Genomic DNA, 16,308 nt, shown 5'->3' on the forward strand with positions numbered 1-16,308 from the left:
CCCCTCACAGCCCCACCCACGCCCCAGAGGCCCCGCCCCGCTCACGTTGATGAGGAAGCACTTGCTGTTGAGCAGGTTGGAGAACTGGTAGAGCGCCTGCTCCACCAAGGGCCGCCGTGACTCAGGGATGTCCAGCTTGCCCGTGATCATCACGTCCTTGTCGCCGTCCTTGGAGGGCAGGAAGAAGACGCGGTCGGTGTAGGTCTTGTAGTCCAGCACGGGGATGCCTGCCTCGTGCACGTCGTTGGTCTGGTCCTCCATCTCAATCATCAGGTCTGCAGGGAGGTCGTGGTGAGGCATCCGCCCGCCGGCAGCCCGGCAGCCCGGCAGCCCCCCTCCTCCGTCCCTCCCAATGCAGCCTCTTCCGAGCCCTCCTCCCCCGGGACCTGCAGGGCGGCCCCGACCTGTGAACTCCTTCTTGCAGCGGTCACGCACGCTCTCCTCCAAGCCCTCCAGCTGGGACTTGATCTTCTCGTACTCGCGCTCTGCCTGTTGGCTCTTCCTCCTGGGGGCACAGGGAAGCTCCTGGGACCTGGCCTGGATTGTGCTGGCCGGTGGGTGTGGCCAAGGGGCCGAGGCTGCCGGGGGAGAGGCTCACCAGTAGCAGTAGACAGACACGGCGATGACGGCCACCATGGGCACGATGACCAGCGGCAGGATGAGACTGAGCGGCACGTCACTCGCACGCGTGTCATACTCCACGCGGCCCAGCACCCACTCCCGGGAGCCAAACTTCACCTGCGTGGAGAGGCGGAGTCAGCAAGGACAGGTGTGTGGCCGAGACCACGAGAGCCCGGTGCCCTGTCCCCTCCCTGCCCCCACCCTACACGCACAATGAACTCAGGCAGGTTGTGGGTCGTGTCCCGCTTCTGCCGCCGCTTGGGAGGGGGCTGCACCTCTGGGGGCTCACAGTACAGATCGGTCTCCGTCAGTGTCTTCATGATGCACCGCTCGGCACCCACGAAGGCCTCGGCCTCGTGAATCGTCATCGCCTTGTTCAGATTGGTGCCCTGGGGGGCGGGGGATGGGGCCACAGTGCCCAGGAGGGGTTCAGGGATGCCCCGACCAGCTCAGCCCAGACCTTGGGCTGCTCCCCTACACGCACCCGCTCAGGACCTGACCCCGGGGCTGCACTGGTCCTCACCCGCGCGTGAATGAGCTTGTTGACCTGCTTCTTGACGCCCCCTGTGAAGTTCTCGAAGGTGGGGTCGGCGACGTACTCAAAGGCACCAGCCTCAGTCCTGAGCAGGGCTTGGTGCCCATCCATCTGAATGAGCGCTGTGAGGTTGTAGGCCTCGGGTTCCTCGGGGACGGCCGGGGACAAGAACACGACCTTGGAGTCACTGCAGAACACGTACTCCCTGCCCACGACCTAAGAGCCGAGGCAGGACCGTTAGGCCACTTGGCACAGGCTGCATCCTGCCCTGGCGTGTCCCCAGCAGCGGGCACCAACTGACCGTCACGGGCTGCAGGGGTCCGGCCTCCCGCCGCCGCCTCCAGGACTGCAGGGGCTCGGCTATGACCACCATGGCGAATTTCTGGATCAGGCTGAAGCCCTGTCCTGTGACGTTGATGCTCCGGCCACCACTGGGGGGCAGGGAGGGGGATGGTGCCTGAGTGGGCACACCTGGGCAAGGGAGGTGCCCAGCCAGCTCCAGAGCAGGTGCCCTGCAAGGCCGTGTCCCTGCCCCCACCCTGCTTTTGGATACCCTTGCAGGTGTGTGCAAGCCCAGACCTGCTGCAATGGCAGGGGCGGGGGGTGGGGTGGGGTGTGTGTGCTCAGAGCACGTGACTGAGCACCGCCACCCTGGACTGTCAGAAGCAGGGCTGGGCTGGGTGGCGGGGGGAGGTGGAGGCGGGATGTCGGGCCTGCCCGACCTGGGGGTACAGTGGGGATTTTTGGAGGCCTCCTCCTGTCACCCAGACCAGCTCTGCCATATCCTCACAAGCCCAGTGAGAAGAGGACACCTGGGAAATAGCTAGATGGGGTGGGTGTGGCCAGCAGTGTGGGAGTGGGGGGCACCTGCCACGGGCGGGGGGAGAGGTCTCACCTGACAAAGCTCCGCAGCGGCTCGAAGGCCCGCAGGACTGGGTTCTCACGGTAGGTGAAGGTGACGCCAGGGCTGGGCACCGCGGAGCCCCCATAGTAAATCTTCAGGGGCAGCTCTCCCGGAGCCGCCTGGGGGCCGGTGACACACTGAAGCTGTGCCCCAAACTGCGTCCTGGGGGTGGGGATTGCCAGTCAATGTCAACCCCACCCTGGGACCACCCGCAGCCCCAGGCCAGTGCGTCAGTGGGTCTGGTTGGTTCCACTGCCCCCTCCAGGATAGACACAGGGTCACGGCCAGAGGGCCCTCACCCTGTCCCCAGGACCAGGGCAGACCAGGATTTGGCGGCCTGTGGGTGACACCCACACTTTACAAGGGATGTCATTGAGGGTCACCCGCATGTCTTCCTCAGAGCCTGTGTCCAGGTGGGTGCCATTGATGGTCAACATGGTGCCGCCCGCCTGTGGCCCCTGCTTTGGCTCCACACTGAGGGGCTGGGGCTGCTAGAAGAGAAAAGCAGGGACATTTGACTCAGGGCTGGGGCGGCAGGGCTGCGGCCCTCCCTCCCGGGCCTCGACTGGGCCATGACCGTTGTCAGAAAGAGGCAGGGGCACAGCCTCGCCTCACCCCAAGTCAGCGCATGGCCCCCCAGATCCCACCCACGTTTGTCCTGACCTGCAAGAGCCACCTGCCGGGTGCTTACCTGATAGGTGAATTGGACATGGGGAGGCGAATGGCCGAGCTTCCCGCTGATGTCCACCTCGACGCCCCCCGTGAAGGGCGCCTCTGCAGCCTCGATGGTGCACACGATCCTGCGTGGGCGGCAGGCAGGTGGGCACACTCTGTGTGTGTGCAAGCCCTGGGCGCCCACGCATACCTGGACCATGTCCTTCCTCTCCATCCCCCCCAGTCCCCCGGCCCCCCAGGGTAGGGCCTGGCCCAGCTCGGAGGGCCCAGGTTGCCCACTCACCGCGTGGACACGGAGTAGCGTTCTGGCTCAAAGGCACAGCTCCTGCCAGCCACGGTGACCCTCTTCACGTCATCTGCTCTGACCCCCAGATTTGACCCGAGGATGGTGACGCGAATGCCTCCGCCGAGTGGACCAGTCTCAGGCTGGATCTGAAATTGGCAGAGCCCGGCTGACCTGGTGGCTCGGGCAGGCCAGGCTGCGCAGCTGGTCCCGGGCCGGGCTGGAGTCCCTCCTGCCAGGGATGTCAGGGGTAAGGGGGCTTACCCTGGTGATGACGGGCGGTGGGCACTCGGAGGTGGCGTTGCCACACAGGGCCGCGTACACACACCTGCTCTGCCCGCTGCACCACACACACCTGTAGACGGGGTCAGCGGCCAGGCACAGGCTGCAGTCGCTGCGGCCGAAGGAGCAGTTGTAGAGGGTCACTGTGGAGGGAGAAGCTGGCCGTCGGCAGGGCCGCCCTGCTGCCCTTGCCCGCCCACCAGCCCAGCTGCGCAGCCCACCCACCTTGGAGCCGGCTGTCGATATTCTTGCCGTAGGACTTGACATACAGATGCAGGGGCAGCGTCTCGTTGGCATCGTGGGAGAGCTGGGGGCACACAGGGACACGCTGCACACCCGCCTCCCACCCGAGCCCCCGAGGGTGACCACCGTGTGTCCCCTCACGGCTGACGGGCAGCAAGGGGAGGCCTCCAGGTGGCTAGAAGCTGGAGGCTCAGAGACGGAGGATGACTTGGATTCCAGGGAGACGGGAGGCCCAGGGATGCTCTGAGGCCACACCTGCCTGCCGGCCCCGCTTCCCCAGAAGGGCAGCTGGTGAGCCTGCCCCCGCCCCACCCCTCAAGCCCCGGAGGTAACTGGGCAGCCCCCGCAGGGCCAGCCCTCGGGGTCCACCAGCCTGGCCCACCCACCCCGGGAGGCGTACCTTTGGGGTCCGAAAGGAGAAGGTTCCTTGCTCCTGTGTGCTAACTGGCTCCTCAAACTTGAGCAGGTCACTGCCCACACGCAGGGAGGAGCCCTGCCAGACAGGCCAGTCAGGATACCCGAGGCGGGCCAGCGCGTCCCACATGCCCGCCCTGGGCCCCGGGGCCTGCCGTGCCCCACACAGCTCCCGGGCCAGCTTGGGCGCCCCCATCCCGACTGACACCGAGCCGCTCACAGACAGGCCCCGCCACGGTCAACACCCAGACTCACCGCCCTGCTCCCTCCTGAGTGGCACTCGGCTGCCCAGCCCCTGCACGCCCTAAACCCTCGAGGCCCGTCCAGATGTCCCCACGTCCACCCTGACCCCTCTGCCTCCCTCACATGCTGGGCCCTGAGCCGCAGAAGGCTGGATGGGCCCCGGTGCTTAGCTTCTGGTCTGCAGGAGGACGGCTCTGAACAAGCCTATGCCTCTCCACCAGCCATCATGGCCCCTGCTAGGACCCCCAGGCCTGACCTCACTGGTTAGCCAGGGCCCCACAAGCCCCCCGCACCTTCACCGTGTCCAGGTTCTTGCCCTGGAAGGTCACAGCCGTCTCGTGGTTCATGGGAATGACCAGCGGGCTGGGGTTCAAGAACTGGGGGCAGTCGTCCTCCTGGGGGGGCAGGGCTGGTCAGGTGCTGCCTGGCCTCGGCCGAGCAGCCTGGCCCCCACGTGCCCTCACGGCCCCTCACCATGTGGGCACGGACGATGCCGTCCTCAGGGTTGGGCGAGGCCTCCCGACACTCATGGTAGCGCAGGTCCCACTGGCAGGTCCAGCGGTTGCTGGCACAGGAGATGCACCTGGAGGAGAGGGTGGTGAGAAGTGTGGGGTCCGCAGCGGGGGCTGTGAGGGACAGGCAGGGGCACTCACGGCAGGTTCTCCTCCAGGCTCATGGCCACTCGGCAGTCGTAGAAGGGGTACAGGTGGGAGGTCAGGAAGACGTTGCCGCGTTTGAAGAGAAGCTGGATGGTCACAGCCACGTGATCTGCGGACAGCAGATGGGGCCAGCGTCAGGCGGGGCCGCAGGGGGAGGCGGGCTTGAGCTGGGGGGAACAGGAAGCCGGAACTGGGCCCCCCCCCCCCGGCCCCAACTCCTCCTTCCATCAGAGCTCCCCACAGGCGACCCAGCAGAGAACGGGAGGCCGCGTGTGGAGACCCTGGTCTGAGTGGGGCCCCGCAGGGCTCAGCAGGACCCGCCGCCGCTATCAGACCTCGGCTCGCGTGTCGCTCCCCAGGGCTCTGCGCTGCTGGGCCCTCGCTCTGTCCCGAGGCACCGAGGGCAGTGGTTCCTGGGCGTCTGGGGCAGAGCGCCTGCCAGGTCCCAGCCATGTCACCGCGTGGCCCCCACCTTCACCAGTGAGCCGTCCTCCGCTGGCCCCAAATGCTCAGGGGACAGGCTCGGGCGGGGCCTCACCCTGGCCAGGCGGCGTGCTGGGGATGCTGCTTGGGGAGTTGCAGACCACGGCGCCCCCTTGCATGCTCGCCACGTGTGGCGGTGATTCACCAAAGAGGCACAGCAGCTTGTCCTCCTCGCTCAGGGCCGGGAGGGGACTGACGGTCAGATGCACCTGCGGAAGGGCCACTCAGCTCACAGCAGGACTCCTCTGCCCAGCCTCAGGGTGCAGGCAACCTCCCGACCCCGCCCTGAGCCCCGGTCCTCTGGCCGTTCTCCGGCCGCCCTCCTGTATGTGTGCACCTGCCCCCAGAGAACCCTCTAGAGCCTGGCTCCATTTCATCTGAATGGGCCCCTCTGTGGTCACCCAAGCCGCTCCTGGGACAGGGCCTGGGTCTGCCCTGGATTCTCAGAAGCCCCTCGGGTCACAGGGGCCAGGGAACCCAACAAAGGATGGGGTCCCTGTCCCCAGGCTCAGCACCGCTGTCCAGGCCAGGAGCGAGATACTACGCGGGTCTCCTGCCGTCCCCACAGCCCCAGGCCAGCAGTGCCCCTGCCTCCACCCCCACCGCACACCTCTCTCCCTGCGCCCGGCCAGCAGCGCCCCTGCCTCCACCCCCACCACACACCTCTCCCTGCGCCCGGCGGCTCATGTTCTGCGGCTGGGTCTCGGTGACGGCCACGCAGGCCTCACTGCGGCTCCACAGCCAGTGGCCACTCTCTTCGGCCCGCGGGCACTCGGCCCTCCTGGTGCATCTGCGGGGGCAGGGGGCACCCGTGAGCCCTCAGAGTGGGGCGGCACCCCCGGACCCAGGCTGGGCCGAACACCCCAGACTCCCGGATGCTCACCGTCCCTCGACGACACACCAGCCGCAGTAGGGGTCCTGTGAGCTGCGGCACTGGGCGCAGGTGGAAAAGCTCTCACACTCCTGCACGGGGAGCCGGAACACCTGGGGACACCGGGGCGGTGAGCGGGACTACGGCCGCCGCAGGTGTCGGGCCAGCAGCCACAAAGGACCTCGCTCAGACGCCAGACTTTCCTGGGACCACCAGCTTGATCCCACCTTTACCGCTAAGCCTCGAGGCTGGGCAGTGAGGGCTCCAGGCAGCCGCTGCTGGCCAGGTTCTGTGGGACCCGGCCGAGATGCTGGACCTGACCCAGGATCGGGTGGCGCAGGATCCCGCGGCCCATGTCCCCCACCGTCTGAGCTCACAGAAGCTGCCTGGGGCCCCGTGCCTCCCTGTTTGCACTTGGGGAAGGCCCACTTAGAGCACTGACCCTCTGGTCAGGAGGGGCCCAAGGCCGGGCCGGAGACACAGAACAGAGAGAAACGGTTTCAAAGACGGGAAAGGTGCTCGAGAGACACTGTCAGGACCCAGGGAGATGAGAGTTGGCCCCCCTCCCAGCATGCTCTGCGTGTCTCTAGGGGCTGGACCACCAAGGCCCCTCCTCCCAGGCTCCACAGGCCAACCTTGTCCTGGGTCATGGCGTACAGACTGGCCAGGTCTGCGGCCAGCACCAGGTCCCTCTTGATTCTCTTGTTGATCTCCACAAGGACAGAGCCATACTCCGCGGAGCTGCCATCTGGAGCGAGGTACACCTGTGGGCACGAGGGCAGGTGCACGGTGAGGGCAGGGGGCCTCGTGCACTGAGGACCCCTCCGGAAACCACCCTGCCCCAGCCCTGGGCCTCACCTTGAGGACCCGGCCGTCCGAGGTGCCCAGGAAGGCGATGGTGTGGCCATTCTCGGTCGTCACTGTCACAGCTGTCAGGTTCAGGCCTCCACGGTGCAGCACGGCTACAGCTGAGAGTCCGTCTCGGCTGCCCAGCGGGTAGGGCAGGTGCTCTGAGCCACACGGGAAACTCTCGCTGGCACCCTATGGACCATGGCGTCAACGGTGGGTGCAGACCCCTGCCCGAGGCCTCTCCCCACCACGACTCCCAGCACTTGTGGCCCTGCACACGTCCCCCAGGACTGGCCCAGGCAGGGCCCCTACCCACGTGCTCACTGCTCCAAAACCCAATGCCCAGCGTGGCTGACACCTGGGAGAAGTGGCACCTACATCTCACGCTCACCTGTCCACAGGGACACCACACACGCACGCACGCACACACACACACACACACACGGCCTTCACAAGCATGTGGGACGTGGACACGGCAAGCAGTGCCACATGCAGAACCACACGTGCGTGGTCTAAGCCCGTGGGAGAACGTGCTGAGGCCACATACCGACCCGTGGCCACCACACTGGATCTCGCCGTGGAAGGGCTTGTAGAAGGTGTCCCGGCCTGCCTCCCGGGTGCCCGTGTAGCAGGCATCGCGGCTGGTCTCCATCTTGCTGTGGACCTCGTCCAGTGGGAACAGGCAGAGGCCCGCCCGTGGCCCCCCGCCACCCCGGCCATCTGTGCTGAAGACAGTGTAGAGCACCCCAGTGGCGCCTGGCCGGGCCACGGAGGCCGCCAGGCAGGTGCCGAAGGCAGGGACCCGGGTGTCGTCGGGGCCCAGGCAGCGCAGGTCCACCTCCAGGTAGGAGTAGTAGAACGGGTCGTACTTGCACATACGCGCCAGCAGCGTGCGGTTCCGGGCCGGGTGCTTGTCCTGCTGGTTGAAGACGAAGAAGACGTAGTGGCCGTCCTCGAAGGCAGCCACGAACTGCTGTGTGTTTGTGGACAGGTAGCCAGCCTTATAGGTGGCGTGGTCCGTGTAGGCCTCAAAGGCCTCCCTGCCCTCCGTCCGGTCCAGCAGGCGCGTGCTCACGATGATGCCGTTGTCGTGGGGCCCGTTGCCCTTGCCCACAAAGAGCACGTGCTCGCCGCTTGGGCCCGTCGTGCTCACCAGCCCCACGGTGGCCACGCTCTCGTCGTTGCTGGCCACGAAGGACTTCTCGCCACTGCCGTCCTCGTAGAAGAGGAGCGAGGAGATGTTGCTCAGGGAACGCAGGGCGCAAATGCCCTTGAAGAGGCTGCCGCACTCGATGAGGCGGTTCCGGGGGGGGTCGAGCAGCAGGAGCTGGTTGACGTTGTCAGTCTGCACGGCCTCGTGGCACTGGCTCGCCTCGATGGGCGGCGTGCACTTCTTGTTGTCCAGGGCCGGGCCCGTGGCCGCCCGCTGCTCCAGCTGCAGGTCGGCACTCAGCTGGTAGAGCGCGTTCACCGCCCCCACGTACACCACGCCCGACACCTCGTCCACCACCAGGTGGTTCAGCTCTGTTTCGCTGCGGAAGAAGTCCAGCTTGCGGGACCGCAGGCTTGCACTTGTGCCCGCCAGGCCCAGGATGGTCAGGGTCCAGAGCTGCAGCGCCATTGCCCCCGGCACCCTGTGGGAAGGGAGGAGGGTCAGGGGAGCCCCAGTCTGGAGGACCCACCCCACCCCACAGGAAGCCCCCGGTGCCTGACCCTGCCCAGCCCACCCGAGCCCACGATCCCTTCCCTGCCTTCCCACCCATCTGGCCAGACACACCCACTCTCATCTCTAAGGAGATCATCTCCCGGCCCTCCTCAAGAAGGAACACCTGTAACCTAACCGCTGAGGGGCCAGGCCACCAGCACTGCAGCTCCAGGCCTGGGTGCAGCCGCCCCCAGAGGACTGCACCCTGTCCTCTGCCCCCAGGTTCCCAAAGCACCTTCAGGCCCACCTCCAAGGCAAAAGAGCACCTCCTCCAGAAAGTCTCCCAGACACTCACGCATGTGCCCACCCTCACACCCCATGACCCCAAGAGCTCCAGGTGGTCTGGGAGGCACCGCCCCCAAACCACACTGTCCAGAGCACAGACCCAAGCTGACCGACAGGCCCTGAACATGCAAACAGGTGGGCCACACACCTGTTCTATGCCTGACTCTCGGCACACACGGTGTAATCTGACAGGAAGCAGCAGAGCCGCTGGTGGGCCTGCCTCCCCACCCTCTCCCCAAGCCTTCCGGGCCCTCCCTCCAACCCCGCTTCCCCTGATGAACCAGCAGGAGGGCCCCAGCAATCCACCCGCCCTGCCTGTGCCCCGCCCAGGGCAGACCCTCAGACTCAGGCACGCCGGAGGCAGGTCCTGGGAGGGGGTTCTGGGGTGAATCAGGTCTCTGAGGGGGGACCCCGGAGGCCGCGGGAGGTGCTGCGTGCAGGGCCGGGGCAGGCCACATCAGGGTGCGGGTGTCCATCCGAGCACACACACGGCCCTGCGTATGTGCGCGCGCCCGTGCATGTCTCTGGATGTATGGGGGCGAGCTACTAAGGCCAAGGGTGGGCTCAGGGTCCCCAGCATGGAGGCCCCTCCCACCTTGGGATGGTCCAGCACGATCGCCGCCCTCGGGACCCTGATCAGAATCCCCTGAAGTGGTCTTGGCCGCCACCCCCACCGGCCACCCTCTCACAATCTGCGTGAGCCCTCACTCCTGGACCCGCCGGAACCTTCCCTGAGGGGGCCTGTGCCCGGCAGGACATTTAGGGCAGCTGTCCATGCCACGTGGCCGCGTGGAGACTGACCCCAACGGCAGAGGGCCATGAGGGGCTCAGGCACAGATTGTGAGAGGGTGGCCGGTGGCGGTGGCCTCCCAGACTCCCCCCACAGCTGCTGCACCTCTAAAGAGGAGCTGACACGCCCCCTACGGCCCCCTCAAACCCCACCGCCCTGGAAACGCGCTCATTCCCTCAAGAAACAATTACTTTCCCCCCCCCCTTTGACAGCCTGCCCTGCCCCGCCCTGAGTCCTCCTCCTCCAGGAAGGCAGAAGGCTGTCTGCTCCGCTCCATGGCCAGGGGAGACGTTTCTTTGGGGGCACTGGCTTTGGGCAAAGCTGTGCTGACTGGAATAGGATGGACCCTGTGATTCTCACATCAAGCCAGCTTCCTTCTTTGCCTGAGCCACTAGGAAGCCCCCCCGGCCAGGCTGTGGCTGTTCTCTATCCCCCACTGCATCCCTCTGTTCTGAGTCTCCACAACATTCCTCAAGCCCCTGGAGGAAGAAGCATAACCAAGAAGCAACCAAGTGACAAAGCCCTCTGCACCCCAGAATCACCACCGGGCATTGACAGGGGCAAGTCTCAGGGCGGGGGAAGGTGCCCCTCAGCTGTGCACTGAAGCCCCTTGCTCTGGAGTGCTCAGTTCCTGCCGGGCCCCTGGGGACCCCACAGGCCTCCTCACGCGCTGCTGGCTTGACAGTGTCCAGGAGACAGCAGGGACCTGGGAAGGAGGTGAAAATGCCCTAAGAGAAGGCGGTGGGATGAGGAGACAGGGTGACCCCAGGCCGCACCAAGACGAGGTGATCAGGTCGGGGAGGAGATGGCGCCTTTGGTCAAAGACAGGAAGAGTTCACAGGACCGCGCGCAGACTGTGCAGATCCTGGGCGGAGGCGTGCCTCTGCCACCGCAGACTCCGCTCGGCTCCGCGGGCAACTGAGGCCGTCTAGGGGAGAGGAGGGCGCAGTTCAGAAAATCCCCAGGCTGGAGCCGGGACGCCCGCGACGCCAGGACTGCACAGAACCAGGCGCACCAGGAGAGGCCCCGGGCGCTCAGGCACCCTCTGGTACCTTCGCTCAGGGCCCGGGGAGCGGGGGCGGGGAAGGGCAAGGCTGCAGGGCCCCGCCCCCCGCCGCCCCTCCCCCGCCGCCCCAGCTTCCCTGCCGCCCCGCTCCCGCGCTCGCTGGCTCGCCCGCCGCGGCGCAAAGTCCGCTCCCCGGCGCCGCGGAGGCGGGGGGCGTCCAGGCCCCTCGGCCTCGAGCCCAGGCTGGCCCTACCCACCCCCGCCCCGGCCCCGCTCACCCGAGTCCCCGCCGCGACTCTGGTCCCGCTCGGCTTTGGCGGCGGCTGCGGCTCCAGCCACGGGCCGCCGCGGCAAGCGGGGAATGAATGGAATGTTTCCGGAGCCCAGGGAGGGAGCGGGCGGGCGGGGGCGGACCTGCGGGTGCGGACGGACGGGCGGGGGCGGAGCCGCGGCCGGAGCTGGAGCCGCCCGAGCCCAGGCCACCCATGGAAGCAGACCCCCTGGTCCCCGATGGACCCGTGTCCAGGCCCCTCTGCCGGCCGGCAGCGCGCCTAGGACTTGAACCCAGAACAGACCAAGCGGGGAAACTCCTGCCCCCCCCCCCCCCCCGCTTCTGAAAGAGCTCTGCTGTGACCCAGAGCCCTGCCTCAGTCCTGGTAGCTCACAGACGTGACAGGACCCAGGAGATGGAAGGGTCACAGTGCATAAAAAAGAATGCTCTGGGGCTTCCCTGGTGGCGCAGTGGTTGAGAGTCCACCTGCCGATGCAGGGGACGCGGGTTCGTGCCCCGGTCCGGGAGGATCCCCACATGCTGCGGAGCGGCTGGGCCCGTGAGCCATGGCCGCTGAGCCTGCGCGTCCGGAGCCTGTGCTCCGCAACGGGAGAGGCCACAGCAGTGAGAGGCCCGCGTACCGCAAAAAAAAAAAAAAAAAAAAGAATGCTCTGGCCTCCCTCTGGTTGATGTCCACTTGACTGAGCCCCTGGGGCAGAAGCCCAGCCCTGTCCTTGGCCCCAGGGGCCCCCAGGGCTGGCACACCAGAAGTGCTCCATGAAAGCCATGTGTGTGGTCACGGAGTGGGACCAGGTCTTGCTGCTGACAGTAACACTGGCCCAGATACTGTGCTGCTACCCCCGCCCCACCCCCCCTCAAGCAGGCCAGGGCCAGACCTGGGCTCCCTGGCCCAGGACCCCTCTGGGTGGTGGGCAGAGTGAGCCTCAAGTCCAAGGGTTCCAAGGGCCCCTCACACTGAGCCCAGGTCACACAGTCTGGCAGGAGGGACTTGGGTGACAATGATAGGCCTCAGCTCCCTCCACTTCCGGGACAAACAAAGCCTCAGGTGACCTGCCTGGCCAGGCCCACGGGAGCAAAGGGTGAACCACCTGACCAGAGGCAGCGCTCAGGCCGGCCTTGCGGGAGGTGCCGGGCACAGCCGGCAGAGCTTCCTGCGGCTGGCGTTCCTGGAACGGGCGCTTCCTGTTTTGAATGCAGCCTGGGACCCCCCGCTTGCTCACCGGGCCAGCGGGGATTTCCTCAGGGGCATCAGACGCCTCTTCCTGGCCGAAGCCCGGAGGTGCACTTCCAAGACGTCGCACAGACTCCAGCCTGCTGCTGGCCAGGAAGGCGTCTGGCCAGGCGCCCCTCCCCCAGCCCAAATTCCCAGCCCTAACGTTCCAGATTCCAGCACTGCAAGTCAGCGCCCAAACACACCGCCCCAGTCTCGCAGCAGCGCCCACCCCTCCCAAGCAAATCCTGGCCCCCCATCAGAGAACTGGGGGGCCTGGCAGCGGCCCCCACAGCTAGGGCACCTGGGTTCGGGCAGACGTTTGCACACCGGGCCCGACCAGACCAGAGCCTCAGGGACACCAGACGCCTTCACTGCGTGGCTGTGGCCCCCCTGCCTTCCCCAGGTGGTGCCCAGCCGTCACTCACCCAGGCTCCCGTAGTCCAGCTCAGTCTCTGCTCCAGGCCAGCATGGAGATCCTCTAGGAAGCAAAGGAGAGACAGTGGCCTCACCACAAGCCTGGCCCCTACCTCCTCGTCTCTCCTCTGCTCCACATCTGGGGGGGCGAGGAACAGCCCGTGGGACCCCAGCTGGCCTCTGCCATCCTGGAGCAGGAGAACCTCAACTCCAGCCTCCTCCACCCGGCCCTCACGTCCCCCCCTCAGACACTGGCCTCCCAGCCCCTAGCCCAGCACCCCAGTGCACACATGCCCGCTTGGTGTGTATGCCTGACACCGCCCTTCTTGCCTCTGCTCAAAAAAGGCAGAGGGAATTCCCTGGGGGTCCAGTGGTTAGGACTCTGCACTTTCACTGCCGAGGGCCTGGGTTCAATTCTTGGTCAGGGAACTAAGATTCTGCAAGCTGTGCTGAACAGGAGGAAGAAAAAAAAAAAGGAAGAAAAAAAAGCGGAAGAAAAGGGCAAGGAACAGCTTCTCGTTAAGTCTCTTGGTACTGTCTGCTTATTAAACCAGGACGTTAAAATTAAACTTGCTTTCTGAAGAACATGCATACACACGAGCCCGCAATTCTACTTACTAGCTGTGTGACCTTGGGCAAATTATTTAACTTCTCTGAGCCTCATTTCCCCATCTGTGAAGTGGAGACAGTCATAGTGAGCTCCCCCAGGGGTTTGTAAGAACTAAATTATTCCGGCCCGAAAAGCCTCCGGAGAGCCTGTTACACTGTAGCACACAGCAACACTTGCTATTGTATCCTCTCCTGGATAAACACCCATGTGTACCCACAGGGAGGACTAGTCCAAGGATACTTCTCAGCACGGTTCATTATAGTGAAAATTTGGCAACCACCCAGCATGCAACCAGAGGACCCTGAAAAACCATGGTGCTGATGAAGGTGGGTGGGCCATGCTGACCCAACGGAGCCCAGACCTGTTGGGGACGGCTGTGGAGCAGAACTCCAGGTATCACCACACGTGGGTGTCGATTCAGACACACATGGTTTAACTGAGAAGTTCTAGAAGCCTTCATCCAAACTGAAAGTCAAGGTGAAGCCGGTGGGGGTGGGGGGGTAGGGAGGAGGGGGCTGAGACAGCAAAGCAACTTCATTTGCCAGTTTTGGAAAAAAATTTGAGAAGGATATATTTACATACTACTTGTCTAAATAAAAAGAGGTGTGTAATAATAATAATCAGACCCCCTCCAGCCCCACTCTGCCTCAGGACACGGCTTGCCAGGCGCTCAGTGACCACACCCCAGCCATCTCTCCGGGCCTATCCCAGGTCTCCTCCCCAGGTCTCCTCGGCCATGGCCCACTGGCTCCCTGCCTGGCTGCCCTCCCCAGCAGCGTTCCCCCAACACCTCCTCCAGCAGGGTCAGGCCCTGCTCCCCCCGTACCCCCCCAGGCACTCCCCCAACGTGGGGAACGACATTGCGAGTAGGGCCCAGGCCTGGGAGGACCCACGGCCAGTCCAAAGGAGACCAGCAGGGGCAAGGCCTGCGGGGAGGTGGGTGCCACACTTGCGCACACAGGCAGGAAATCCCTCTGGTGCCCTCAGCCCCTGGCTGAGCAGTGGCGGGTTAACCCAGGAAGAGGGGCTCAGGGCTCCAGGTGTGAGGGTGAGGGGTGTGTTTTGCCCTAGGCACTCGACAACACAGCCTTTGTGAAAGGGGCAAACTCAGGGGCCAAACCACAGGGTGTCAGGATGATGGAGCCGCATGAGAAATCCGGACCAGGCCTGGCCTCGAGGCTGCATCCAGTCCAGGTGGAGGCTGAGCTCGGGGTCCACAGCACACGAGGGCACAGAGCATGCAGACCTGCCACCCTGAAGGGACATCACTCTGGCCTCCGTGTGCCCTGTGCACCGCCCTCCACTGGCCCAGGCCCCTCCCTGGCCGGGGGTGTGTGTGCTGCAGGTGTCGCCAAGGGAGGCTAGCCTCTTCCAAGGGACACCCTCTTCATGAGGCCACACATCCAGCCTCCACAGCCACCACCTCACCCCTCGACAGACCTGCCCCAAGTGACCCACTAGGGTGGGCCCACCTCTCAGACCCTCCAATTTCTCCTCCCAACATCGGGCTCCTCCAGCCAGCACTTCCTCCAGAAAGAAGCTTGATCCCCTCCCCTTCCCCTTTCCTAACCCGGCCTCAACCACCCTGTCCTGGCCCCCAGCGTGTCCATCCTGCCTCTGCTCTGGAGGGTCATTCCTTCTATCTCAGATGAAGGCCACTCTCCTGAACACCCACAGGCCCCTGAGGCCATGGGTGTCCCCCCACCCCACAATCACACACCCAATGCTGCTGCCCAGAGGGGCCTCAAGGGCTGCGCTCTGGAGCCATATTATTGGGTTCAAACCCCAGGTCTCTTTCTACCTGGCTTATGTGGGCTCTTTACAAACTTACACTGTGCCTCAGTTTCCCGGGTGTGACATGGGGGGTAATAACAGCACCAACCCAAGTGGGCTGCCGCGAGGTGTAAGTGAATCCGTGTGCAGAAATCCTTCGGTTGTCCTCTCAGTGGAGGAGGAACTCAGGGTGACGCCATGATGTCGCCATGTCTCTGCTTTTGCTGTTCCCCCTGGGAAACTCCTGCCCATCCGTCAGAAGCCTGAGACACCCATCCTGACCTGGCCCTGCAGGACCGTCACTCCTCCGCTGTGGTCTGTGGTCTTCACTGGTGAGCAAGGTCTGAACACAGGATCTGAGGCCCTAGGTGGGTCTCAGCCCAGTGAACCGGCAAGGGGGTGACACACAGCAGAGGAAGCTGAAAGCACATGTGCCCCTACAGCTGGCCCCCTCGGCCTCACGCACACAGTGGTCTGTCCTCCCACAGCCAGGGCGCTGACGGGCCCCGGGCTGCGGGCGGCCCAGGCCTCTCCTCGCACGTCCACGGGAGTGGGAAGCAATGGGAAGGCGCCTCGGCCACTGGGTCCCCTGAGGCTCCCCCTCCTCGGGTTCCTTTCTTATAAGCAGTAGCTGCCCCACACACCCGGAAAAGGTAAACAGGAGGCGCCCACTGGGGAAGGGCAGGGTCCTCAGGCCAGGCCAGGGCTGTCAGGGTTCCCCCTCCGGTCTTGGCCCCCCCCCCCCCCGGGAGGAGGGCCCTGGGGTGCCGGCTAGACCTCCCTGTCGCTAGGGTCAGGCAAACACAGATTGAGCAACTCCTTAAAGCTGAAGGCAAAGCAGTGCACAGCAGCCAGGGCTGTGGAGGCCCCTGGCAGCCTGTGGGCTCGGGAAGGGGACCCAGAGGCAGACACGTAGAAACCCACGATTCAGGCTAAGGCTCGAGTCCAAGGCAGGGACACCCTGACATGGGGGTGGGGGGAGTCTTAGCACCTTGTGGAGGGCACTACGGACCCCCAACGCGGGGGTGGAGTAACCTACACCCGGCGGACAGGGTGGGGGCCGCGTCGCCCCGGGGCCAGGCCAGGATGCAGCGAGGGTGACTGTCCCGCCTCGGGCGCCGCCCCTCCCCCGCCCGGCAGCTGGCTGCAGGGGACCGG

General features: G+C 65.4%; 1 protein-coding gene across 14 annotated transcripts in view; it reads right to left on the minus strand.

Moving 5' to 3' along the window:
• PLXNB2 (plexin B2) overlaps positions 1-16,308 on the minus strand; it is a 29,586-nt gene that overhangs the window by 5,085 nt on the left and 8,193 nt on the right. For 3 of the 14 annotated variants that reach the window (XM_029205715.1, XM_029205711.1, XM_029205712.1), the window contains 24 exons: positions 12,779-12,831; positions 10,619-10,770; positions 7,610-8,696; positions 7,072-7,254; positions 6,849-6,977; positions 6,226-6,326; positions 6,006-6,132; positions 5,398-5,551; positions 4,854-4,968; positions 4,675-4,783; positions 4,494-4,595; positions 3,944-4,036; positions 3,526-3,607; positions 3,283-3,443; positions 3,019-3,167; positions 2,752-2,860; positions 2,415-2,551; positions 2,052-2,222; positions 1,458-1,587; positions 1,145-1,372; positions 834-1,010; positions 599-738; positions 405-505; positions 46-275 (listed from right to left, as the gene is read on the minus strand). In XM_029205715.1, the coding sequence (XP_029061548.1) occupies positions 46-275; positions 405-505; positions 599-738; positions 834-1,010; positions 1,145-1,372; positions 1,458-1,587; positions 2,052-2,222; positions 2,415-2,551; positions 2,752-2,860; positions 3,019-3,167; positions 3,283-3,443; positions 3,526-3,607; positions 3,944-4,036; positions 4,494-4,595; positions 4,675-4,783; positions 4,854-4,968; positions 5,398-5,551; positions 6,006-6,132; positions 6,226-6,326; positions 6,849-6,977; positions 7,072-7,254; positions 7,610-8,683 (4,002 nt within the window). In that variant the 5' untranslated portion in view covers positions 8,684-8,696; positions 10,619-10,770; positions 12,779-12,831. Of the gene's footprint in view, positions 1-45; positions 276-404; positions 506-598; positions 739-833; positions 1,011-1,144; positions 1,373-1,457; positions 1,588-2,051; positions 2,223-2,414; positions 2,552-2,751; positions 2,861-3,018; positions 3,168-3,282; positions 3,444-3,525; positions 3,608-3,943; positions 4,037-4,493; positions 4,596-4,674; positions 4,784-4,853; positions 4,969-5,397; positions 5,552-6,005; positions 6,133-6,225; positions 6,327-6,848; positions 6,978-7,071; positions 7,255-7,609; positions 8,697-10,618; positions 10,937-11,126; positions 11,399-12,778; positions 14,152-16,308 lie in introns of those variants that run through there. The other 11 variants (XM_029205724.1, XM_029205723.1, XM_029205722.1 and 8 more) reach the window with 9 other exon arrangements.

Source organism: Monodon monoceros, unplaced genomic scaffold (genome assembly GCF_005190385.1).
Source record: "Monodon monoceros isolate NGI ecotype Baffin Bay Population unplaced genomic scaffold, NGI_Narwhal_1 Super_Scaffold_6, whole genome shotgun sequence".
Classification (NCBI taxonomy): domain Eukaryota; kingdom Metazoa; phylum Chordata; class Mammalia; order Artiodactyla; family Monodontidae; genus Monodon; species Monodon monoceros.